Source organism: Myotis daubentonii, chromosome 6 (genome assembly GCF_963259705.1).
Source record: "Myotis daubentonii chromosome 6, mMyoDau2.1, whole genome shotgun sequence".
Classification (NCBI taxonomy): Eukaryota; Metazoa; Chordata; class Mammalia; order Chiroptera; family Vespertilionidae; genus Myotis; species Myotis daubentonii.
In genome coordinates, this window is record NC_081845.1 from 95,492,525 (window position 1) to 95,516,228 (window position 23,704).

The 23,704-nt window shown below is 53.7% G+C and overlaps 2 protein-coding genes and 1 non-coding gene across 6 annotated transcripts; all 3 read left to right on the forward strand.

Annotated features, from left to right (window-relative positions):
- The first annotated feature begins 28 nt into the window (after nucleotides 1-28).
- Nucleotides 29-15,172, forward strand: TAPBP (TAP binding protein). The gene is made up of 8 exons (XM_059702004.1): nucleotides 29-239; nucleotides 393-563; nucleotides 758-1,018; nucleotides 10,344-10,742; nucleotides 11,126-11,464; nucleotides 11,539-11,628; nucleotides 11,731-11,768; nucleotides 13,366-15,172. The coding sequence occupies exons 1-8, from the start codon at nucleotides 203-205 to the stop codon at nucleotides 13,375-13,377; spliced, it is 1,347 nt and encodes a 448-aa protein (XP_059557987.1). The 5' UTR covers nucleotides 29-202; the 3' UTR covers nucleotides 13,378-15,172.
- Nucleotides 13,891-13,997, forward strand: LOC132237747 (U6 spliceosomal RNA). The gene has a single exon (XR_009453590.1). It is a non-coding gene; the product is annotated as a U6 spliceosomal RNA (small nuclear RNA).
- A 357-nt stretch (nucleotides 15,173-15,529) lies between the features above and the next one.
- On the forward strand, nucleotides 15,530-23,104 carry RGL2 (ral guanine nucleotide dissociation stimulator like 2). Of its 4 annotated transcripts, XM_059701993.1 has the most exons (19): nucleotides 15,532-15,823; nucleotides 15,941-16,132; nucleotides 17,326-17,409; nucleotides 17,636-17,814; nucleotides 17,942-17,992; nucleotides 18,082-18,189; nucleotides 18,247-18,379; nucleotides 18,636-18,887; nucleotides 18,970-19,073; nucleotides 19,162-19,246; nucleotides 19,325-19,393; nucleotides 19,578-19,652; nucleotides 20,177-20,209; nucleotides 20,331-20,452; nucleotides 20,548-20,643; nucleotides 20,723-20,834; nucleotides 20,943-21,233; nucleotides 22,278-22,392; nucleotides 22,505-23,104. In XM_059701993.1, the coding sequence occupies exons 2-19, from the start codon at nucleotides 15,977-15,979 to the stop codon at nucleotides 22,714-22,716; spliced, it is 2,277 nt and encodes a 758-aa protein (XP_059557976.1). In that variant the 5' UTR covers nucleotides 15,532-15,823; nucleotides 15,941-15,976; the 3' UTR covers nucleotides 22,717-23,104. The 4 variants fall into 4 exon arrangements, with proteins under 4 accessions (XP_059557977.1, XP_059557976.1, XP_059557974.1 ...); XM_059701991.1 differs by having other exon boundaries at nucleotides 15,533-15,823; nucleotides 18,082-18,379; XM_059701992.1 differs by having other exon boundaries at nucleotides 15,533-15,801; nucleotides 15,918-16,132; nucleotides 18,082-18,379.
- Nucleotides 23,105-23,704: the final 600 nt, after the last annotated feature.

Sequence of the window (23,704 nt, forward strand, 5' to 3'; positions counted from 1 at the left end):
CGGGGCGGGGCAGCGAACCCCGGACCAGCACTGGAGCGGACCTCCGGCGTCCTCCCCTCGCGTGAAGGATGCACCTGCCGCCCACGCGCCCGCGCCCGCGCCCGCCCCTGGCGGGGATTTCCTGCGCCCTCCCGCTGGCAGTTGGAGGAAAGAGAAAGTGAAAGGAGAACTGCAGGCTTGGGGCTGAAGAGATCGCGGCGCCATGAAGCCCCTGTCCCTACTCCTCGCTGTGGCTTTGGGTGAGCGAGCCCCGCGCCTCTTTGCCCTGGAACCGAACGGAGGGGGGGGCGGGGGAAGCGAAGGGAGGTGACCCCGCCGCGCGCCCCTACAAGTCCCTAGAGATCGGGGCACCTGCCTCCTGGGCCGCCCCTCAGCGCGCCCCTCTTACCCAGGCTGGGCGAGCGCGGTCACGGCGGGACCGGCCGTGATCGAGTGCTGGCTCGTGGAGGACGCGGGCGGGGGCCGCCTGGCCAAGAGACCCGCCGCGCTGCTGCTGCGCCAGGGCCCGGAGGCGCCGCCGCCCCGGCCGGACCTGGACCCCCAGCTCTACTTCCGAGTGCTCGGTGAGTCTTCCCGGACTCGCCGCCACCTCCCCGCCTCCGCTCGCGCGACCTCGAGCTCGGCTCCTCCTCTGTAGAATGAGTCTGGTTACTGCGGATCTCTCCCTGCCGGGTAGTTGGTGCATTTGAAGTTCCCCGGACACTGCCCTCCCCAGCCCTTGCCCAGCGGTGACCCCTCTGCCTCCCCGCCTTCGCAGACCCCGCGGGCGCCCTGCAGTCGGCCTTCAGGCGGTACCCCGCCAGCGCCCCCGCGCCGCACTGCGAGATGAGCCGCTACGTCCCGCTCCCCGCCCCGGCCAAGTGGGTCAGGGGCCTGGCCCCGGAGCAGAGCTGCCCGCGGGCCCTGGACGGGACTTGGTTCATGGTCAGCATGTCCAGCCCGGTCGTCAGCCTCTCCAGCCTCCTGCGACCGCAGTCGGAGCCTCAGCCGGAGCCTGCAGTCATCACCATGGCAACAGGTAGCCGGGGCGGGGAAGCGGGCTACATGGGCGGCTTCTAAGGGTCGGATCAGCCTGCGACTGCTGTGTAGATTGAGCGAGTCATTTCCCCAATAGGAGCGTTTCCTTATTTGTAAAGCCAGTGGGGTCGGCTGAAAGGAAACTATCGCCGCGGTGTCTTCCAGCCCAAAACTCACACAAAACCCCCCTGAGGTTTGGGGCGGGGCTTTGGAGAGAGACGGGGTTTCCAGGCACCCGGCCTTGAGACAGTTGTAAGGCCACGTGATTTCCAGGGCCTCGGAGCAGAAACTTCCCTCCCAGATCTCTGTCTCACTAGGCACCCCCACCTTTGCGGGGTTCACACTGTGTCAAAAACCAGCCTCCAGCCCCACCCGTGTCCACATCCGGTGCTGCGGCCATCAGCGAAGTGAGGGCTCTTGTGAGGGCTCTTGCGCTCAAGCGCGTTGGCCTTTCTGACAGCCCCTTCCCTATGGCACCTGGGGATGCGCAGGCTCTGTAGGCGCCAAACGGTGTGCTCGAGTGGGTGCAGGGACAGCGGGAAACCAGACGGTTCCCATTGCGAGCATCGGCCAGCTCAGGGTGAGGCCCAGAGGTCCACCACTTCCCTGGGGCTCGGAGATGGAGGGGGAGGGTAAAGCAAGAAGAGGGAAGGTCGCCATGACCGGTTTGGCTCAGTGGATAGAGCGTGGGCCTGCGGACTCAAGGGTCTCAGGTTCGATTCCAGTCAAGGGCATGTACCTTGGTTGCGGGCACATCCCCGGTAGGGAGTGTGCAGGAGACAGCTGATCGATGTTTCTCTCTCATCGATGTTTCTGGCTCTGTGTCCCTCTCTCTTCCTCTCTGTAAAAAATCAATAAAATATATTTAAAAAAAAGAAGAAGAGGGAAGGTCTGACGGGGATATATCGGAGCTCCACAGGCTTGCAACGGAGTGGGGAGGATAGGAGTCGAGTCCTAGGCTTCCCTCAGTTTTGTGCGATTTTATGTAAAAAATACACCCTGAGCATCAGGTCAACCCCAACCTAGGCCTGCACCTTCCCTCCCCAGAACCTCTTCCCCACCACCAGCCTCCTTGAGCAAGAATCACCCACAGGACCAGGGAAATGGACTCAGCACAACTCCATTCTTGCTCCCCACACCCACCTCTGGGCACCATGGCTCTCGCCAGTGTGAAGGAGTATCTCCCAGAGCTACTGGTTTCACTGGAATGGGGCGGGGATGCCCTTTTCTCTCAGTCTGTTTTTTCAGCCGTAAAATGTGTACGCTGTTTCCCATCTGCCTTTCCATTGTTGTGACTATCAAGGGAGCCCCTTTGTTAATTTATTCACTGATTCTATAAATATTTATTAGCACCAAGAACAAATTTAGGGCCCAGTAGTTCCTACAGGCTGCAAATAAGAATCCTCTTGGGAGTTTCTGAAAAGTACTGTAACCACCCCCTGGCCTGTGTGGCTCAGTTCCTCCAGGGCACCAGCAGGTGGCGGGTTCAATTCCCAGTCAGGGTACATATCTAGGTTGGGAATTCAATTCCCCTGGTGCTTTAGGAGAGTATGAGAGGCAACAGATTCCTGATCAGGGCACATGCCCAGTGTGCGGTGTGCAGGAGGCAGCCAATCTCTCTCTCTCTCTCTCTCATCAATTTTTAAAAAGATAAAATATACTGAGTCCTACTCCAGGCAGATTAAATTAGAATCTCTGGGATGGCCCCATAAGGGTTACAAAAGTGATATGTAGATTCTGTTCTCAAGAAGGTTCTTGGCAGATTTGTCACACCACCACCACCAGCACCACCACCAGGGGGAGCCAGGGAGCCAGCAAACTGGGGGTGTGTGTGAGGAGGGGAGGACATGGAATCTTCCCACCAGAGTCAGAGATCATTGATAATTTTGCTAATTACATTTATACATGTTATCAAATACTTTAAAATGTTTGTTGACAAATATACTTTATTAGCATACGTTGTATGATACTTAAGTCTCATCATTCTTCTAAAATACTGTTATGGAAAAATCTCAAAGATACACAACAGTACAGAGAATGGTATAATGAACCCCTATATACCCATCAGCTATTTGTACAGATAATACATTTTATCAAAACCTATCCTCCCACCTACTTTTCTCTCTTTTTTAAAAAAATTGATTTTGAGAGAGAGAGGAAAGGAGAGGGATAGAGAGATAGAAACATTGATGAGAGAGAAACATCATTGATTGGCTGCCTCCTGCACACCCCACATACCCCACACTGGGCATGTGCCTTGATCCCTACGACCTCTTGGTTCCTGGGTTGACATTCAACCACTGAGCCACACCAGCCGAGCATTCTTCTCTCTTTTTGAAGTGTTTTAAAGAAGATCCCAGGCATTATATTTTACTCATAAGTAATTCAGAAAGTATCTTTTTCCCCCCATGAATTTTTTCTCTTCCTCTTTGCTCAATCCCTCCACACCCGACAGAAACCCATTCCCACCCCAGCTGTCAGCCTGCCATCTATGCGTTTGTCTCTATTTTGCTTGTTAGTTCATTTTGTTCATTAGATTCCATATATAAGTGAAATCATATGGTACTTGTCTTTCTCTAACTGGCTTATTTCACTTAGCATAATGCTGTCCAGGTCTACCCATGTGCCCAGCCAGCTCAGCCAAGGGTTTGAAAGCCTGAGTGAGGGTGGTGAAGGATGAAGAAATGACAGACAGAGAGAATAAGCTGGGTCTAGGTCAGGGGTGGGCAAACTTTTTGACTCGAGGGCCACAATGGGTTCTTAAACTGGACCGGAGGGCCGGAACAAAAGCATGGATGGAGTGTTTGTGTGAACTAATATAAATTCAAAGTAAACATCATTACATAAAAGGGTACGGTCTTTTTTTTCAATAGTTTTATTCATTTCCAACGGGCCGGATCCGGCCGTAGTTTGCCCATGGCTGGTCTAGGTGGATCTTCCTGTGCCTGGCTGAGGCCACAGAGAGATCCAGAGGCAAGCTGAGCCTTTATTTTATAGCTAGAGGTAAACAATGTAGTGGTCACCATAGTTACAGTGTTCTTTGAGTTTCACTTGTTTTGGCAGCACTTGCTGCACCTCCCTCAGCCCATTAGCTTCCCAGATAAGATCTATGGAGTGTGATAAGGTCAAGCCTAATTATGCTAAGAGGACTGTGCCCTCTAAGCTGTGACTTGTTTGTGGCTTTGCCAACAGGTCAGTCCAGACTTAACCCTATAGCCGCGCCCTACATACCCATGCTATTGCCAAAGGTAAAATTTCCTTCTTTTTTTACGACTGAGTAGAGAAAGCATCTTTAATAAGTAAGGACTTTAAAAAACAAACCACAGCCTGACTGGCGTGGCTCAGTGGTTGAGCATTGACCTATGAACCAGGAAGTCACAGTTAAATTCCCAAGTCAGGGCACACACCCGGGTTTTCTTGTGGGCTCTATCCCTATGGGGCGTGCGGAGGGGGCAGAGGCAGCCCATCAGTGATTCCCATCATGGATGTTTCTGTCTCTCCCTCTCCCTTCCTCTCTGAAATAATATATATATATATATATATATATATATATATATATATATATATATATATATATATATATATTTAAAAACCACACACACACACACACACACACAAAAACAACCCACAAAAACAAACCACAGCCCAGCCACTGATGTGGCTTAGTTAGTTGAGGTGAAGTTGCCAGTTCGATTCCCGGTGGGGGAACATGCCCGAGTTTCAGGCTTGATCTGTTGGGGGTGGTGAGGTAACCCATTGGTGTTTCTCATCAGTATTTCTAACTCTCTGTCCCTATCCCTTCCTCTCAAATCAATGAAATCATATTTTAAGAAACACCACAATACCATTATCATACCTAACAAAACAAACAATAATTCCTTAATAACATTTAATTCCTAGCCCATACTAAAATTTTCCCACTTGTTTCAATGATGTTATTTTACAGGTTTGTTTGCTCAAATCAGAATAAAAAGCAGGTCCATATGTTATATTTGGTGGCTGTATCGGCTCTGGCTGCCATCACAAAATATCATAGACCAGTGGCTGAAACTGCAGGAATTTATTTTCTCACAGTTCTAGAGGCTAGGAGTCAAAGATGAAGGTGCTAGCAAGGTTGGTGTCTCGTGAGAGCTGGCCCTTATGGCTGTGTCATCACAGGAGGAGAGAGGCATCTCCGGTATTTCTCTTCTTACAAGTGTTATGCCCAGATTTCAAGATCCCCCAAGACAGACCACTAGGGAGCTGAGTCCGATGCAAAAGCATAGAGTCATTTATTCAAGCCCGGGCTTGGTCCCCCTCCGCCTCCATGACTGGATGCGAGAGAGAGCCCCGAGTCCCAAGAGAACAAAGAATTTATAGGGCTTGGGGAGAGGGGTGGAGGCACTTGGTTGATTCCGGTTGGTTGAGTGAGGGCCTGGGGCTAGTTTCCCTTGCTTTCCCATTGGCTGAGATAAGGGCAGGCTGAGTAACTGATACATTCTGTGGCTTTCCTGGGAGAGGAGTTAGGGACACAGCTATCAGTTCCGTTCTGTTCTTTTACTATCAGTTCTGTTCTGTTCCTTCACAAGGACACCAGCTCTATCAGACTGGGCTCTACATTTATGAGCTAATTAAACTTTCTCACCTCCTCATAGCTCCCATCTCCAAATATAGTTGTATTTCAGGTCAAAACTTTAATATACAAAAAAAAAACACAAAAAAAACTTTAATATACAAATTTGGGGAGGAGGGAGACCACAGACATTCAGTCCATAATAGTTTTGTCTCTCTTTTATTAAATCCTCACTGGAGGGTATGTTTTTCATTGATTCTAGAAAAAGGAAGGGGGAGAGAGAGAAACATCGATGTGAGAAACATCAATCAGTTGCTTCATGTACATGCCGATGGGGGATTGAACCCACAACCTGGGTATATGCCCTGACTGGGAATTGAACCCTCCCCCCCCACCACCACCTTTTGGTGTACCAGACAGCGTTCTAACCAACTGAGTGATCCAGCCAGGGCTACAGTTTCGTCTGTTAAATCTCTTTTAAATTTGCCTCCCCTCACCCAGTTTTAAATGCTATTGGTTTGTCCTTTGTTCTATAGAATTTCCCACATTCAATATTTGGCCAATTGTTTACTCATTGGGTGATTTTCCCTTGTTCCTTTTTCTCCATATTTACTATAAAATTGGTAGTTAGATCTAGAGGCTTAATTAGATTTGGATTTAAGTTTTTTTCAGTAATCTATTCTATCCTATATAATAAAAGCCTAATATGCAAGTGTCTGGTTGGCTGTTCAACCAATCGAAGAGTAATATGCTAATGATATGTTAAGGACGCTCAACTGCTCACTATGACGTGCACTGACCACCAGGGGGCAGATGCTCCAACCAGTAAGTTAGCTTGCTGCTGGGGTCCAGCTGATCAGGACTGAGCAAGATGGGCCGGACATGCCCTGGAGCTCTCCTGTGGTCTCTCCCCGGCTGGCCAACCTCCTGTGTCCCTCCCCAGCCCTGATTGTGCACCGGTGGGGTTCCTCGGCCTGGCCTGCACCCTCTCACAATACAGTACCGCTCGGGGGATGCCGGAGTGCCGGTTTGAGCCCGATCCCACAGGCTAGGCCAAGGGACCCCACTGGTGCACGAATTCGTTCACTGGGCCTCTAGTATATATATAAAAGCCTAAGCAACTGAACTGTTTTACCGGTTACTATGATGTGCACTGACCACCAAGGGGCAGACGCTCAAAGCAGGAGCTTCCCCCTGGTGGTCAGTACACTCCCACAGCGGGAGCCTGCTCAGCTGACTTACGGGCCCCAGACGCTGGTCTAACTGCTGGTCAGCACGGCTACTGTGGCGTGAGCCTCTCCCGCCTCCATGGCAACGCGCTACAGAGCACAGCGGCAGGCTCAGTGGGGCCAGAGTGAGAGGGAGTAGTGTGGAGCCTGGCCTGGGCTCCTCCCCAGCCACCTGCCACTTCAAGCACTACTACATCCCTCAGGGGATGGCGGACTGCCAGTTATGGCCCAACCCCCGAGGATCAGGCTGAAACCGGCAGTCTTACATCCCCCAACGGGTCCCGGATTGTGAGAGGGCGCAGGCCAGGCTGAGGGACCCCACGGGTGCACCAATCCGTGCACCAGGCCTCAAGTACTTTGTAATAGTTGTTACCATTTACTTTTTATAAAACAGAAAAGCAAGAAGAAGATGAAAGAAAAAATTCAGAAAAGCAAAAACCTATACAAGCTGCAAAAATAGAAATTTTCTTACTGTTCTGGCCCTGCTATATTTACACTTGTATTGTTACAGATATTAGTTTGTGTGCTGCAGGGCTAATATTGCTTAAAGTAGAGGCCCCGTGTACGAGATTCATGCACTGGGGGGCCGGGAGGGATTCCCTCAGCCTGGCCTGCACCCTCTCACAGTTCAGGACTCCTTGGGGGATGTCCGCCTAAGCCGGCAGTCAGACATCCTTCTCACAGTCTGGGGCTCTCGCAGTCTGGGACCCCTCGCTCCTTACCACCCACCTGCAGCGGAGGCAGGAGAGGCTCTCACCAGCCATGAGCCCAGCTTCTGGCTGAACACCACTCCCCCTGTAGGAGCGCACTGACCACCATGGGGCAGCTCCTGCATTGAGCGTCTTCCCCCTGGTGGTCAGTGTGTATCATAGCAACCAGTCATTCCGGCTTTTATTATATAGGATAACTCTTAGCAAAGAGCACTGTTAGATTAAGGGTTAAACTGTGAAACCTCTAGGTTTTGTTATTTATTTCATTTTTATTGATTTTAGAGAGAAAGAATAAGGGAGGGAGAGAGAGAGAAACATTGATTTTATTCCACTTATTCATGTACTCATTGGTTGACTCTTGTATGTGTCTTGACTGGGAATCGAACCTGCAGCCTTAGCATATGGGGACTACACTCTAGCCAGGTCAGGACAGGTTTTGTTACTGATCCTGTAGGTTGTTTTTAACAGTTCAAAAATATGCTTCTGGATTTTGATAAACTAAGTGACATGGTCTACTTTTTGTATTCTGTTGAACAAAAACAATGCCATGAGGTTAGAGAAGTTTAACCTTGTAGGCCTCAGAAACTAGAATTGAAAACCACATACAGATAATCACAAGAGAAAAAAATACTACTTCTACCTGGAGGCCCCAGACATTTTTGGGAGGAAGTAGCAGTGAAACTGGCCTGAGGGACTTGGAGTTATTTAGATGTTTGGGAGGAAATGGGGTGGGACCTTGGAAATGGAAGGATCCTTATGACCAAAGCAAAAAAAAATTCCCAATGATTAGAGTTTCTACAGGGATTCTATGTGGTTGGTTCTTAGGGTGCAAGAGAAGCCTGGAAAGGTAGGTTGGGGTTGAATTACTCTGAAAGCTGGGCTTCATAGGTGATAGTGAACCATCAGAAGGGGGGGGGGGTGCACGAGCACCATTTTTCCAAGAGCCTGTTATTTCACTTGATTCTTACAAAAGGTAGGCAAGGATCAGATCATTGGACTAATGAGGAAAATATAGATTAGCTAATTTTCCCTAGATACCCAGTTCATGATAGTAATGGAAATAGTAACAGCTAACATTTATCAAGCATTTTCTATATGTCAGGCCCTGTTCTAAGCACTTCATAGACGTAAGGTCACTTACTCCTCCCAGCAGCCATAGGAACTACATACTGATGTTATCCCCAGTAACAGATGAAGTCTGAGACAGAGCAATTAGGTAACTTACACACAACTTGTAAGAAGCAGGGCTAGAAACTGAACCGGGACCATCTAGCTCCAGCCCATGCCTTTAGTTGTTGGTTTCCAAGGTAGCTGGGACTTTTGAACAAGCAAGTGACTTGTGGCTACAGTGCAGGGGTTGAATTGAAGGCAAGACTGAGGATAGAGAGGCCAGAAAGGAGGCTATTGTAATTGTCCAAATGTATGTTGATGAGAGCTTGAGTTAGGCATAGGTATGAGATCTATTTGGGGGATAAAACTAGGGCCTGGTGGGGACAGCACATAGCATATTAGATTTGGCAATTTGCTCATCTGTCTCCCGTGTTAAACTGTAAGCAGTTTGAGGGCAGGGGCTGCCCATCTTGTTCACCAGTCTGTCCTCTATCCTAGCTGCTCAATAAATATTAGTTGAATGACTGAGGAAGGAATCTTGTGACTCCAAGTGTCGATCATTCATTAAGGCAGGGAAGATGGGCACTGGAGCGGGGGTGGGGGGGGGGGGTGGAATGTGGCAGAGATGCCGCTTTGGGCCCTGTCGAGTCTGGCAGGTGGTTGAGGGTAATCACAGCAAACGCTGTAGACTTGCTGTGTTCCAGGCACTGTGCTGCCTTTCATATATAGTTGTCTTTGTTGTCCAGAATCAGGAAATGAGTAAATATGGGTAGCAAGGGGATTAAATAATTTAAGCCTCTGTACAAACCCCATGAAATGGGTACTAGCATCATCATCATTACCTTTATTTAGGAGATTAGGAAGCAGAGCCATGGAAAAGGGACGTAACCAGCCCGAGGCCACACAGATAGCTTCAGAGTTGGGCTTAACCGGGCAGCCAGGCTCTAGGCCAGTGATGGCGAACCTTTTGAGCTCGGCGTGTCAGCATTTTGAAAAACCCTAACTTAACTCTGGTGCCGTGTCACATATAGAAATTTTTTGATCTTTGCAACCATAGTAACACAAAGACTTATATTTTTGATATTTATTTTATATATTTAAATGCCATTTAACAAAGAAAAATCAACCAAAAAAAAAGAGTTCGCGTGTCACCTCTGACACGCGTGTCAGAGGTTCGCCATCACTGCTCTAGGTACTTAATAAGGACAGCTGCTTCAGTAGAGCATAGCGGTCTGTGTCCAGGCCTAGGCCAGACCAGAACCTCCCAGTCAGCAAGCACTCTGTGTAGCACCATAGAATCAAGTCATGATTCCTTATTCATCACTGGCTTTACCTAGCAAGGCCTGTGGGTCTTTATGGGTGGTCCGTGGAGACTGGGCTGACTCAGGCTGTCAGAGTGCACTCAGATCCCGCTGTCCGTCCCCCCCCGGCCCCCGCAACCCCCTCAAGTGGGCTGTGCTCAGAGCAGCCTGCAAGGGCTGTCCTTATGCCCTGCCCTATTCCTCTCTAGACCTCTCGGCTCGCCTTCAGCCACACTGGGTCCCACCCGGTCCCAGAGCAAAGGCGATCTGCAGGGAGGGCGGGGAGATGGTGAGTCTCAGAAAAGGAGGTGTCTTCTGAGGGATGGGTAAATTGGATTTGAGTCATCCCTGTAACTCCATTTCTCTATTTTTTCCTCCTTTCCCTCATGCCTTTCCATCGCACTCCTCTCCCCCTCTTACCCAGCCGTGCTGACTGTCGTCACCCACACGCCTACCACTCGAATCCGACTGGGACAGGATGCTCTGCTGGACTTGAGCTTTGCCTACATGCCCCCCACCCCAGAGGCCACTGCATCTCTGACCCCAGGACCCCCTCCCTTTGGGCTGGAGTGGCGACACCAGCACCAGGGTAAGGGGCACCTGCTCCTGGCTGCAACTCCTGGGCTAGATGGGCAAACGCCAGCTGCCCGAGATGGGGCAGTGGCATTTGCCGCTTGGGATGATAACGAGCCATGGGGTCCCTGGACTGGAAATGGAACTCTCAGGCTACCTGCAGTGCAGCCCCGCCAGGAGGGCGCCTATATGGCCACCGTACACCTGTCATACCTGCAAGGGCAGGTCACTCTGGAGCTTGCTGTGCAGAGTGAGTTGGGGTCCCCATGGGTAGAGCGTGGGCACTGGGATTTGGGGGGACACCCTGATAGGGGGAGGGACAGTGGAGAAGAGGATGCAGAGTGATTGGGGGGAAATATATTGAGGTCATTGGGAGTCAGAAAGGCAATGGGTGGAGGGTCCCTGGGAATCTGAGGGGCTTTGGAGTGAAGGTTCCAAAATCTGAGGGAATAGGGATCCCTGAGAACCGGGGCTTTGACATGAGAAGTCAGGTGACACATCAGGAAACGGGGATCACCATCCTGGGAGAAGTGTTCCCCCTTAGATTTAGGGAAGCCAGAGAGCAAACAGGGTTTCTGAGGGAGGACAGTGTAGATTGATTCACTCCATGCTCTCTTCCTACTCTCATCCCAGAGCCTCCCAAAGTGTCCCTGACGCCAGCACCTCTTGTATGGGCTGCCCCTGGGGAGGCACCCCCAGAATTGCTCTGCCTTGTGTCCCACTTCTACCCCGCTGCGGGCCTGGAGGTGGAGTGGGAACTCCGAGGCCCAGACGGCAGCATTCAGGAGGCCAAGGGGCATCAGTGGCTCTCAGCCCTGCACCACCACTCGGATGGCTCCGTCAGCCTCTCGGGGTTCCTGCAGCCAGCCCCCGTCACCTCCGCTCAGCATGGGGCCCGCTATGCCTGCCGCGTCCACCACCCCAGCCTGCCCCCCTTGGGGCGCAGCGCTGAAGTCACTTTGGAGGTGGCAGGTAAGAGCCAAGGGGATTGAGAGGGGTGGGGTGCTGGGAAGATGCTTGGAGCTCACTCTCGTCCCTCCTGCCAGGTCGCTCTGGACCCTCCCTGGAGGATGGCATAGGCCTCTTCCTGTCCGCCTTCCTACTCCTAGGGCTCCTCAAGGTGCTGTGCTGGGCAGGTGAGTGTGAGCCACCCGGGAAGTCATTCCCTGCTTACTCCCATAAGCCGCACGCCTATCCTTACCTCTCCGTCATCCCATTTCTCCTCCATCTCTCCACAGCTGTCTACCTGTCTACTTCTAAGAAGTCAAAGGAGAAGGTAAAAGCGCTCCACCTTTGCCTAATTTTTCCCTTCTCATTCCATTCCCTTCCCCCAACTCCTCACCCACGGAGGGAGGCTGCTGGCATGGTGGGCAGAACCTGGCCTTGGAATTCACACAGACCTGGGTGAAATCCTGCCATCTTGAACAGGCTACTCAATTATCTCAGTTATCTCAGTTTCCTTGGGTGTAGGGATAAAAAAAATAATTTAGGCAATGCTGTCCAATAGAAATACAATGCAAGCCACATGTAAACTTAAATAATCTAGTAGTCATATTAAAAGGTGTTGACATGCCCTAACTGGTTGGCTCAGTGGATAGAACATCGGCCTGTGGACTGAAGGGTCCCAGGTTCAATTCCGGTCAAGGGCATGTACCTTGGTTGCGGGTACATCCCCAGTGGGGAGTGTGTAGGAGGCAGCTGATCGATGTTTCTCTCTCATCGATGTTTCTAACTCTTTTTCCCTCTCCCTTCCTCTCTGTAAAAAATCAATAAAATATACTTTTTTAAAAATCTTAAAAAAAAAAGTGTTGACATAAAAAATGTTCAAACCTGTAGAGAATTTTTTTTAAATCTTAAAACTAATTTCTTAACAATTTGGATGTAGAGAGAGATGAAGGGAGAGAAACATCGATTTGTTGTTCTACTTATTTAAGCATTCATTGGTTGATTCTTGTATGTGTCTTGACCAGAAATTGAGCCGGTAACTTTGGCATATCAGGATGATGCTCTAACCAACTGAGCTACCCAACCAGGGCTATAGAGTCAATTTGAACCAAACTGACAATTGTCCGGAAGCAAGGTCTCAAATGCTCCTCAAAATGACAGTGTGCAGCAGCTTTTATGCATTTGGAATTAAGGAGGGAACATAAGGAAGATTCCATGAAGGTGGGGGAAAGCAAGGTGGGATCGGATTACAGGATAGTGAAGGGAGCTTATGTGCTTCTAGACGGTGGTTACTATTTCAAAGGTGTGTTGACCTAGATGCACAAAAGCAAGGACAGGGCTGGCTCAAGGCAAAGATCAGCCATTTACTGAAGAAGTTATATGCCTGCGGTGTGACTACCCACCATGACCTGCCCAGTTAGGAATTCATGATCAGATCACCCTGTGAGGCTACTTTCCATATTTTTCATCCAGAAAGAGAAAAAGAAACAGGTAAAATTAATAATATACTTTATTCCATCTGGTATATCCGAGGTATTATTACAACATGTAATCAGTTTAAGAAATTCTAGTGTTTTTTTACTGTCCTAAGTCTTCAAAAACAGGTGTTTATTTTAAACTGTCAGCAAATCACAATGCAGGCGCACCATGTTTCAAACGCTCAATAGACACGTGGTGGCGGTGGCTACTGCAGTGGACAGCGGACCTTCAGGGGCTGTTGGGAGGATCAGAGGAGAGCGTGCATCTCCTCTGGAAGATGCGGCGCAAGCAGTTTGCACAGTGTCTGCCAGGCAGGAGACGGAATTTAGCTCCATTTTCCTCCCCCCTCTGCCATGATGGTTTCTTTATCTCTGGTTGAGACATGCATGAGCACCTCACCTGGATTTCTAAAACCCTGAATTCCTCACCTCATTTTACTTCTTTTCCAGAAATCACAGTGAGGGCACTCACCATCTGGGGAAGCCACCATCACCTGTCACCTGCTCCTGCTTTCAATCGCTCCTCTGAGTGGCTGGAAAGTTGTTGTTTTTTTTGGTGTGTTTTTTTTCCACAGACACAGATCCATGGCATTCACCTTCTTAGAGCGCTAGGGCAGTGGTTTCTCACAATTTTTATTCTCAGGGCCTCTTAAAAATTATCAAGGACTCTAAAGAGCTTTTGTTTATGTGGGTTACAAACTACAGACATTTATCATAATAGAACTTAAAACAGGCAAGTTTAGCCCGGCTGGTGTGGCTCAGTGGTTGAGCTTCAACCTATGAACCTGGAGGTCATGGTTCCATTCCTGGTCAGAGCACATGCCCCGGTTGTGGGCTCGATCCCCAGTGTGGGGCGTGCAGGAGGCAGCTGATCGATGACTCTCTCATCATTTATGTTTATCTCTCTCTCCTTCTCTGAAATCAATAAAAAAAATATTTTTAAAAACTGAGGAAAGTTTCAAACAGAAGAATACAGTGCTTGCTTCAGCAGCACATACACTAAAATTGGAACGATACAGAGAAGATCGGCATGGCCCCTGAGCAAGAATGACAAGCAAATTCGTGAAGCGTTCCATATTTAAAAAACAACAACAACCAACCCAGAATAATACACAAGCACATTCCATTAGGTTTGAAGGTGATGTAAAATACACATCATGTAGTTTTTGGGAAACTCCACAGTACTTTTTATTTTCTTAATCCTCACCAGAGAATGTTTTTTCCCATTGATTTTTAGAGTAGAAGGGAGGGGTAGAGACAGAGAACATCATTGGTTGACTCCTGCACCGACCCCGACCCCCACCCCCACCCACCAGGGCCTGATCACCCTCCAACAGAGGTACTGGGCCCCTGACCCGAATGGAACCTGTGGTCCTTCAGTCCTCCGGCCAATGCTCTAACCACTGAGCAACCGGCCTGGGCTCCACAGTACAATTTTGAAAGAAAGAGTTAGAAACGGCAAATCACGGCCCGAACCAATATGCTCAATATTTGACAAAGGAGGCAAGGACATACAATGGAGCCAAGATAGTCTCTTCAATAAATGGTGTTGGGAAAATTGGACGGATATATGCAAGAAAATGAAACTAGACCACCAACTTACACCATACACAAAAATAAACTCAAAATGGATAAAGGACTTAAATGTACGACAGGAAACCATAAAAATTCTAGAAGAATCCAAAGGCAACAAAATCTCAGACATATGCCGAAGCAATTTCTTCACTGATACAGCTCCTAGGGCACTTGAAACCAAAGAGAAAATGAACAAATGGGACTACATCAGAAACGGCAAATCACATCGTAGCATTATGATGGAAGTAGTTTTAACTTCGTACGCCCTGTGTAGCCTCGGGGACCTCTGGGACAGGCCCGCGCTTGAGGACCTGTGCTGTTGGACTGTTCCTGTCTTATCCACCCCCTCGGTCCCGGAGCTCGGCTCCCTCGGCCGGGTCCACCCCCGCTTCCCCTGCGAACCGGGACTAGTCCGCCTGGCCCTCCCCGGAGACCCGCCTTCCCCAGGTGCCGTCTCCACGGCCGTGGGTCAGCGTCCGTGGTCTGTCCGCGCCCGGGCTCCGCTCCTGCCCGCTGCTGTGTCCTCCTTGGCCCTGCGCCCGGCACCCACTGGAGGGCGCTCGGCACATGAGTGTTCCTTTCGCCCTAAATATTGGGAAGCGCGCTGGGCCGAATCCCCGGCCGCAGGCGGCGGCGGCTGGGCTTGGGTCTGATGGCGTGGAATAAAGCTGTCCCCTCACCACCTGTGTCCGGTCCAGTGACTGCGGCCTCCCCACGGCGCCCCGCCCCCTGCGGAACCCCTGGGGTCGGGCGCCCCGCGCGGCAGGCTCCCCGCGGCCAAGGCGGAGGTCCCGGCCGCCCGCCCGCCGGAAGCGCCGCGCGCCCCTGGCAGCGGAGGGACGGCTTCCGGCTCCGCCCCGCGGGCTCTCGGGAAACCCCGGAGTGGACTCCGGCCGCTGCCCGCGTGGGCGGGCGGGGAGTGCGGTCCCGCGGGGTGGAGTAACGGTCCCGCCGCCTGACGCGCCCCGCGGGAGTCTGTCCTGCTCCTGGGCCCCGGGCTGGAGGCGGGAAGCCACCCCACCTGTGAGGGCGACGCGGCCCCAGAGTTCCGGGCTGGGGAGGGGGCGCGGGGCTCGGACGGGCCGGGTTCCCGGTCCCAGCCCCCGGCACCCAGCGCTCCCCTCGCCCGCAGCCCTGGCTCCTGTCCTCACTTCCTTCCCTTTTTGGCTCCTGCGCTCGGAGCGGGCGGGCGTAGGGGAGAGCGGAAAGGGCGGGAGGGCGGGAGCCGGCGGGGGACAGGGGGTGCGGAAAGGGCGGGAGGGGACTCGCCCGGGGACCGGAGAGCGACGGGAACTGCGGCCCGGACCCGCGCTGTCCCCACCCGCCCGAGCAGGTCAGAGCCAGGGCCCCTGGCGACCCGGCCTGTTCCGCCCTGTGACCCCTCACCCCCGGCGCGTCCGGCCCGGCCGCTCCCGCCGCCCGCTGACCGCCGCCGCTCCTGTCTCCCCAGGCGCCCCCATGGCCCGACCCTGCTGACGCCTCGGCCATGCTCCCGCGGCCCCTGCGGCTGCTGTGGGACACGAGCCCCCCCGGGGGAGTGGTGCTGAGCAGCTTCCGGAGCCGAGACCCCGAAGAGGGGGGGGGCCCCAGTGGCCGGGGCGCGGGCGAGGGGCAGGAGGACGAGGAGGAGGAGGAGGACGAGGTGAGGTGCGGGCGGTGGGAGTGGGGGCTACCGAGGCTCCCCCTTCCTCTCGCCGCCTCTGCCCGGAGTTTCCCCTCCCGGCCTCGGTGATTTCCGCTCCGCCCGCGGCCTGCGGGGAACCCGGCGTCTGGGGTTCTCCGTGGCCGGACGCGGGCCCGCCCGCAGGAACCGGCCCTGGTCCCGCCGGGAGGTCTGGCTGTCCGTCCCGCGGGCCCGGGCCTCCGCCTCGGCCGGCGTGTCGGCCTCTCTGGGCGCCGAGTTTGGGTCCCCGGCTCCCTCCGGGTGTGTTTGGCAGGGAGGGGCTTGTTTCCATGGTAACCGCTCCTGGACGCTGGGATTGGGGAGGGAGCCCTTCGATTTCGTGACCCCTCCCCCTCTCCGCCTGGCTCCGGGTGGAGGCGGGAAACCCAGGTTTTTGGATCTTGGAGGGACGGTCCCGGGCTGAGCCGGGGAGCCGCCTGCCCTCTCCCGGGGCGGAGTGGTGCCTGGGAGCGGGTGGGGGCGTCCCGAGGGGCCACACGTTGGACTCGGGGCCCGGAGGCTCTGGACTCAGGGTCCAGGGCTGGGCCAGGGCAGTGACTGGCAGGGCTGGTTTTTCGGGATCGGTTGGGGGAGGGGCTGTAGCCACGTGACTCGAGTCTACCGCCCCCCCGCCCCCCATCATCCCCACTTCCCCTTCTCCTTCCTGTACTGGGATGAGAGCCGCCACCTTGGGGGGGTCTCCAGGGGCCAGGGGGAAGGGGGCTGAGGGGAGAGACTAACTTCGGGCTCGGCCAGGTCCTTGGGGGAGGGCGGAGCGCGCGGCTGTGCCTGTGACTGAGGCCTCAGCGTCTCAAGGTCTCTGTCTGGCTTTCTGGCTCTCAGTTCCCCTCCTGCGCTTTGCACCCTGCTTCTCTGCTGGGCTGGGCTCAGCTCTGGGGGGAAGGGGCTACGGTGGTCTCCAGGATCAGGGTTCCTGCACTCCACCTGCTCCCCCACCGCAAACCCTTGGACTCCACCGGCCCTGAGGCGGTTTGGGTGGGGCTGTCTGGGCCCCAGTGGGGGAGACCTGGGGTCACCGGCCCCCCCAACCCCTCGCACTCGATGGTACTATCCCCCGCCCTCACAGGTGAGGGGCCAGAGGGAGGCGTAGGGCCGGGGTGAGGGCTGGGGGCAGGGTGAGGAGGGCGGTCTGACCTCCCTTACTCCTGCAGGCCCCCGTGTCTGTCCGGGATGAGGAGGAGGATGGAGCCACCTTTACTGTCACAAGCCGCCAGTATCGGCCTCTTGATCCCTTGGTGAGATGATAACTTTGGCTTCTCACCTCTGGCCCATTCCCCCGGAAGGGCCAACTGTCTGGCCAGAGTGCTAGGTTGGTCTGGACCCCGACTCTGCTGTGTGGCTGGGCAATCTTTCGCCCTCTCTGAATCTTAGTACAGTGAGCCTGGTTACAGCCTGGGCCTGGGCTTCCCCCAGAAACCTCGGGCAGTTGCAGAAGGGCACTGACGGCCCTGTCTCCCCCAGGCCCCCACACCTCCCCCGCGATCCTCCCGAAGGCTCCGAGCCGGCACCCTGGAGGCTCTGGTCAGACACCTGCTGGATGTCCGGACGTCAGGGGCCGATGTGACCTTCACAGCAACCCTCCTGGCCACCCACCGGGCCTTCACCTCCACGCCTGCTCTGCTCGGGCTCATGGCTGACAGGTCAGGGTCGTAAGGGACCAAGGGTCATAGGGGTGTTGGACTTTCTAAAGCAGAATATCCTACAAAACAGTCAAAGCCACTGGGGGTTTGGGAAAAAAATAGAGACGGGATCTCTTCCTTTCCCCAGGCTGGAAGCCCTTGAGTCTCATCCTGCTGATGAACTAGAGAGGACAAAAGGGTGAGTGACCCCTAGTTCTTAGCCTCAGAGTCCCCTCTGCCCAAGCTGCAGCTTGACATCTGACCCCTGGCTGATCCCCCTTCTCCCAGGGTAGCCATCTCTGTGCTGTCAACCTGGCTGGCCTCTCACCCTGAGGATTTTGGCTCTGAGGTCAAGGGTCAGCTTGACCGGCTTGAGAGCTTCTTGCTTCGGACAGGGTATGCAGCAGGGGAGGGTGTTGGGGGGGGCAGCGCTGACCTCATCCGCAACCTCAGGTCCCGGGTGGACCCCCAGGCCCCCGACCTTCCTAAGCCCCTGGCCCTCCCCGGCGATCCCCCTGCTGACCCCACGGATGTCCTGGTGTTCCTCGCTGACCACTTGGCCGAACAGCTGACCCTGCTAGATGCGGTGAGACCCTGACCTGTGACGCCCATGCCCATGCCCCTTACTAACCTTTCCCCGACTCCAGATCCTTTCCTTGCTTCCAACCCTTCCCAACCTCCTCTGTCCACCCGGTTTTGGCCTTCCCCGTTTCCCCTTGGTTGTTACCCTTCAAATCCTGTGCCCCTTTGGGTCCCTTGGCCACCTGAGATCCTCACACCCCTAATATTGGAAGGCTGGCTCTCTTGACTATGAACTGTAACCTCTGACCTCTTCCCCACAGGAGCTGTTTCTCAATCTCGTTCCCTCTCAGTGCCTGGGGGGCCTGTGGGGTCACAGAGACCGGCCGGGACATTCCCACCTCTGCCCATCTGTGCGAGCTACTGTCACACAGTTCAACAAGGTGGCAGGGGCAGTGGTCAGCTCTGTCCTGGGGGCTATCTCGACTGGAGAGGACCCGGGGGAGGTGACCATACGGCCACTCCGTCCGCCCCAGAGGGCCCGGCTTCTGGAGAAGTGGATACGTGTGGCAGAGGTAAGAGAGGAGATTGGCCCTGTTGGGGACCATGGTGTGGAGAGAGATCCCACAGCTGTGGCCTCCCTCTGTGACCCCACAGGAGTGCCGTCTGCTCCGAAACTTCTCTTCAGTTTATGCTGTGGTGTCGGCCCTGCAGTCCAGCCCCATCCACAGGCTTCGGGCAGCCTGGGGGGAAGCAGCCAGGTGGGGAGGATGGGGCACTGGGCTGGGCTGAGTGCTGGGAGGGGGTGCTAAGCCGCTGGTCCTCCACCTGCTGCCCTCCTTCCCCCAGGGACAGCCTCAGGGTCTTCTCCAGCCTCTGCCAGATTTTCTCCGAGGAGGATAATTATTCCCAGAGCCGGGAGCTGCTCCTGCGGGTGAGGCCCTGTTCCCTGGCCTTCCTAGCCATCCCTGCGCCTCCCCCACCCTCATTTCCCTTGTTCTGTCACCCCCAGGAGGTGAAAGGGCAGCCTTCTCTAGAGCCAAATTCCAGGAAGGCCCTGAAGTCTGGCTCCCGGGGTGGGGTGAGTGCTGGGGTGGTTGTGAAGGAGGAAGGAGTGTGTGTGGGGGGGGTGCAGTCAGAGGGGTGGGAAAAGGCACAGCGGGGTGAGGACAATTCACTTTGTCCTCTGAGGCATGGGGTGGGGAAGTGCAAGGGCGGGAGCCCTCGGGTCAGTGGCAAGGGTGCCTGACTGACCTCTGCCACAGGGTGTGGTCCCATACCTTGGCACCTTCTTGAAGGACCTGGTGATGCTGGATGCAGCCTCCAAGGATGAGCTTGAGGTCAGTGGTGTGTTCAGTGGGATCCAGAACCGGGGGTTCAGGGTCAGAGAGACCTCCCTCCAGGAAGGTGCTCAGGCATGAGCGCTGAGGCCGCACCAGGGCTCGGGCCCGAGCGCCAGGGTTCTGGTTCTGTTGCTTTGGCGAGCTGCGCCGCCTTGTTGTGCCCGAGTGACCTGCAAATGGGAAACTAGTGACAGTGTCTACATCTGTTGTGAAGGTTAAATGAATTAATTCTTGGCCAGTGCTGAGAACATGCCTGGAATTTAAGCAGACACGGACTTTGTTAAATGATTGAATACTGGAACTTCGGGCAAGTTCCTAATCCTCTCTGAGCCCTAATTTTCTCTTCTGTAAAGTGGAAAGTTTCTAACCTGAGATACTCAATTTAGAGGGTAAGGAAGGGTGTTAGGGAATGACAGATGGGGGGTCAGAGAGGTGGGGGGCGGCCAGAGGTGCCTGTGTTTGGGAGGGGCGTGGTCTCCCTGACAGGGTGGGACTCTCACCCCACCCCCTTGCTCTTGCAGAATGGATACATCAATTTTGACAAGCGGAGGAAGGTGAGGGGTGCTTGGGCTGGGTGCTAGATATCCCTCGCCACGTCCCAGGAAGGGGAGAAGGAAGGAGGGGAAGTCGGGACCCCTGAGTTTTGGCTCCTACAATCTGAGGGTCCCTTCCTAGGAGTTTGCTGTCCTTTCTGAGCTACGGCGGCTCCAGAATGAATGTCGTGGCTATGACCTCCGACCCGACCCCGACATCCAGCAGTGGTTACGGGGGCTCCGGCCACTGACAGAGGCCCAGAGGTGACTTGCTGGGTGAGGTTGGGACTTCAGGGCTCAGGCAGGGTATGGGGATCATGTGTCACATCCTGACCTCTGCCCATTGTCCCTCTCCCCAGCCATCGAGTGTCCTGTGAGGTGGAGCCACCTGGTACTGGTGACCCTCCTGCCCCTCGAGTGCTTCGGCCCACGCTGGTCATCTCGCAGTGGACAGAGTGAGGGGGTCGTGGCTGGGGGGAGTCTCTTGGGGACTGGCCTTCTTCCTCTGACCCTCCCAACCTCCTGCCACTCCAGGGTTCTTGGCTCTGTTGGGGGTCCTACCCCGCTTGTCTCCTGGGACCGGCCCAATGTTGGGGGAGATGAGGTGCCTGGAAACCCTGCTCCTCTGTTGACCCGCCTGGCCCAGGTGAGCTTTGCTCCTGACCTCTGACCTCAACACTGACCCTGACTCTTGTGAATGTTTCTTCCTTGATCTCCCTGCCTCACACCAGTCCCTTATGTTGTTTGCCCCCAGCACATGAAGTGGCCATCTGTGTCATCTCTGGACTCTGCCCTGGAAAGCACTCCATCCCTACAGAGCCCAGCTGGCCCCAGCCACCTGTCCCCCCCAGCATCCTCTCCTAGGCCTTCTCGAGGTCACCGCCGTTCAGCTTCCTGTGGTACCCCACTCAGTGGGGGTGCAGAAGGGGCCTCCAGGGGGCCTGCATCCGGGGGAGGGGGCTCTGGGCCAGGGGCTTCCGATTGTCGAATCATCCGAGTCCAGATGGAGCTGGGGGAAGATGGCAGTGTCTACAAGAGCATCTTGGTGAGGGGCCGTGGGCTGGGAGGTGGGGGTGAGGATGGTGCTTTGTGGGATCATAGTCTTAGGTTTGAACCCAAATGGGAGGATGATTGTAGTTCTAATTGTGACCGTTTTATTTTAAAGCCTTGTTAGCTGCAGCATCTGAACTTTTGGTGGCCTATTAGATTTTTAGAACAAACAGCAGTTTTCCCCACCGGGGAGCAGCCCTATCTCACTGGGCACGTGAGTTGGCCTGTGGAGGACAGAGGGCCACCACATTGGGTTTCCCTGTTCACGCTGAAGTATTGGAGTGCTGTGGTTAGAGCAGTGGTTCCCAACCTTTTTTTGGCCAGGCCCCACCTACGCATCTCTAAATCCTGATGCCCCCTCCCCCGTGACATACAATTCCTATTCAAAAAGTGAACTCCTAGTCACGTGGAGGAAGCCTAAAAGGCCATTAACTTGGTCTAGACAAGCTTCCAAAGAATATGGCATCCATGAAAGAGGAAAATAAAAGAACGAAAGGATAGCTGAAGTACTGAGGAAGAAATCACTGAAACTGTTAAAAGATATGAAGTGATATGAAAACATGGCAGTTTCAAAACATAATAGAGAACTGAAGTGCATAAATATGTCACAATATGTATTTATATACTGTATATGAGGCCCCTAGAACCATAAGAAATGCAAAAAAGTCACTGTTGATAACTCATTCTCGAATTGCCCCCCTGTGGGGTGTGTGACCCAGGTTGGGAACTACTGGGTTAGAGCGTTGGTCTTCGCACCAAAGGGTCAGGGGTTCGATTCTTGATAAAGGGCACGTACCTGGGTTGCAGATTCGATCCCCAGCCCCAGTTGGGGCACGTGCAGGAGGCAACTAATCAATGTGTCTTCTCTCACATCGATGTCTCTCCCTTTCCCCCTCCCTTCCACTCTCTCAAAAAAAAAAAAATGTATTGGACACGGGTAACCTTTTTTGGTTGGGAGATCAGTGGCTGGGGTTGGAAGGATGGGAAGCAGAGGTCATTCTGGCCAATTTATTGCTCTTTTGGTTTCCTGTCCTGCCAGGTGACAAGCCAGGACAAGGCTCCAAGTATCATCAGTCGTGTCCTTAAGAAAAACAATCGTGATTCTGCAGTGGCTTCGGAGTATGAGCTAGTGCAGCTGCTACCGGGGGAGCGAGGTCAGAGGAGACGCGGGGGAGTGGTGCCCATCAGTGGGAATGCTTCTACATCCAGGTGGTTACTGGGGGAACAGCTATGTTTGAGCTTGACACCTCCTCTCTGAACCTACAGAGCTGACCATCCCACCCTCGGCCAACGTCTTCTATGCTATGGACAGAGCTTCACACGACTTCCTCCTGCGGCAGCGGCGAAGGTCCTCTACTGCTACCCCTGGTCTTGCCAGCGGCCCCTCTGCCTCAGGAACTCCCCCAAGTGAGGGAGGAGGGGGTTCCTTTCCCAGGATCAAGGCCACAGGACGCAAGATTGCCCGGGCACTGTTCTGAGAAGGAAGCTCTCATGGCTCACAGAACTCTTGGTGACCACACCAGTTGCGGGTAGCCATGCTGAATGGTGGCAGTTCTATTGCATTGGGAAGAAACCCAGAAAGGTGGCCAGCTACCCTGGGGCAGTGAAGTGCCACTGGTCTGTCAGACAGCTAAGAGCTCCCGCCCTGTGGGACCTGGTAATGACACTGGATACCTGTGTATAACCACCCTTTCCCTGAATGCAGCACATGGCCATGTTGTAGCATGCCAAGGGAAGGCCTAAAAGGGGGAGAAGAAAGACCTAGAGGCTCCGAGTCCCAGGAAGAGAGGACGGCAAGAAGTAGGTTCCTGTTCTGGGGGTTCCTGTCACTGTGACAACACTAAAATAAACCAAAACACTACCTGAGTTCTATTCCCGTCCTTGAAGTGTATGAACTAGCTGCTGGGAGGGGAGCTGGTTGGAATCTAGATGGAACATGAAGGGACCCAGCGCTTTCTATCCCAATGAAGATCTGAAAGTGGAGTGTTGCTGAAAAACGGCCCTCAGAATCCTGGTTTATTCCTCCTTAGCAACCTCTCTGTCCCTGGTCCCTTTATTTGCTCTTACATTTTTCTCCCGAGTTGTCACAGACCCATGTCAAGTACTAGCCACCCAGTTAAAGTGATCAGAATGAAGAACTCCCCTGGCTGCAAATTTATAAGAAACAATTTTAGGACAAAGATATGGAAGAACTTTGTGGGCAATGTACAAACTTGGAGGACTTAGAACATCACAAAGTATGTGCTAGGATTTAAATCAGTCCAAGCTACATTCAAATTCTAACAACTGAGATACTAAAAAGACTAAGAGATGCTGAGGCTACTTGGAGGATAAGAAATCATAGCACTGCGTCCCACCTTTCTTCCTGGGGTCTCAGAGGAGAGGACTGAATTAAACGGATCTTCCCACCAATGGTTGGGAATGCCCTCATGTTTCCTAAAGGGGCCTGCCAACCAAGTTAAGTGT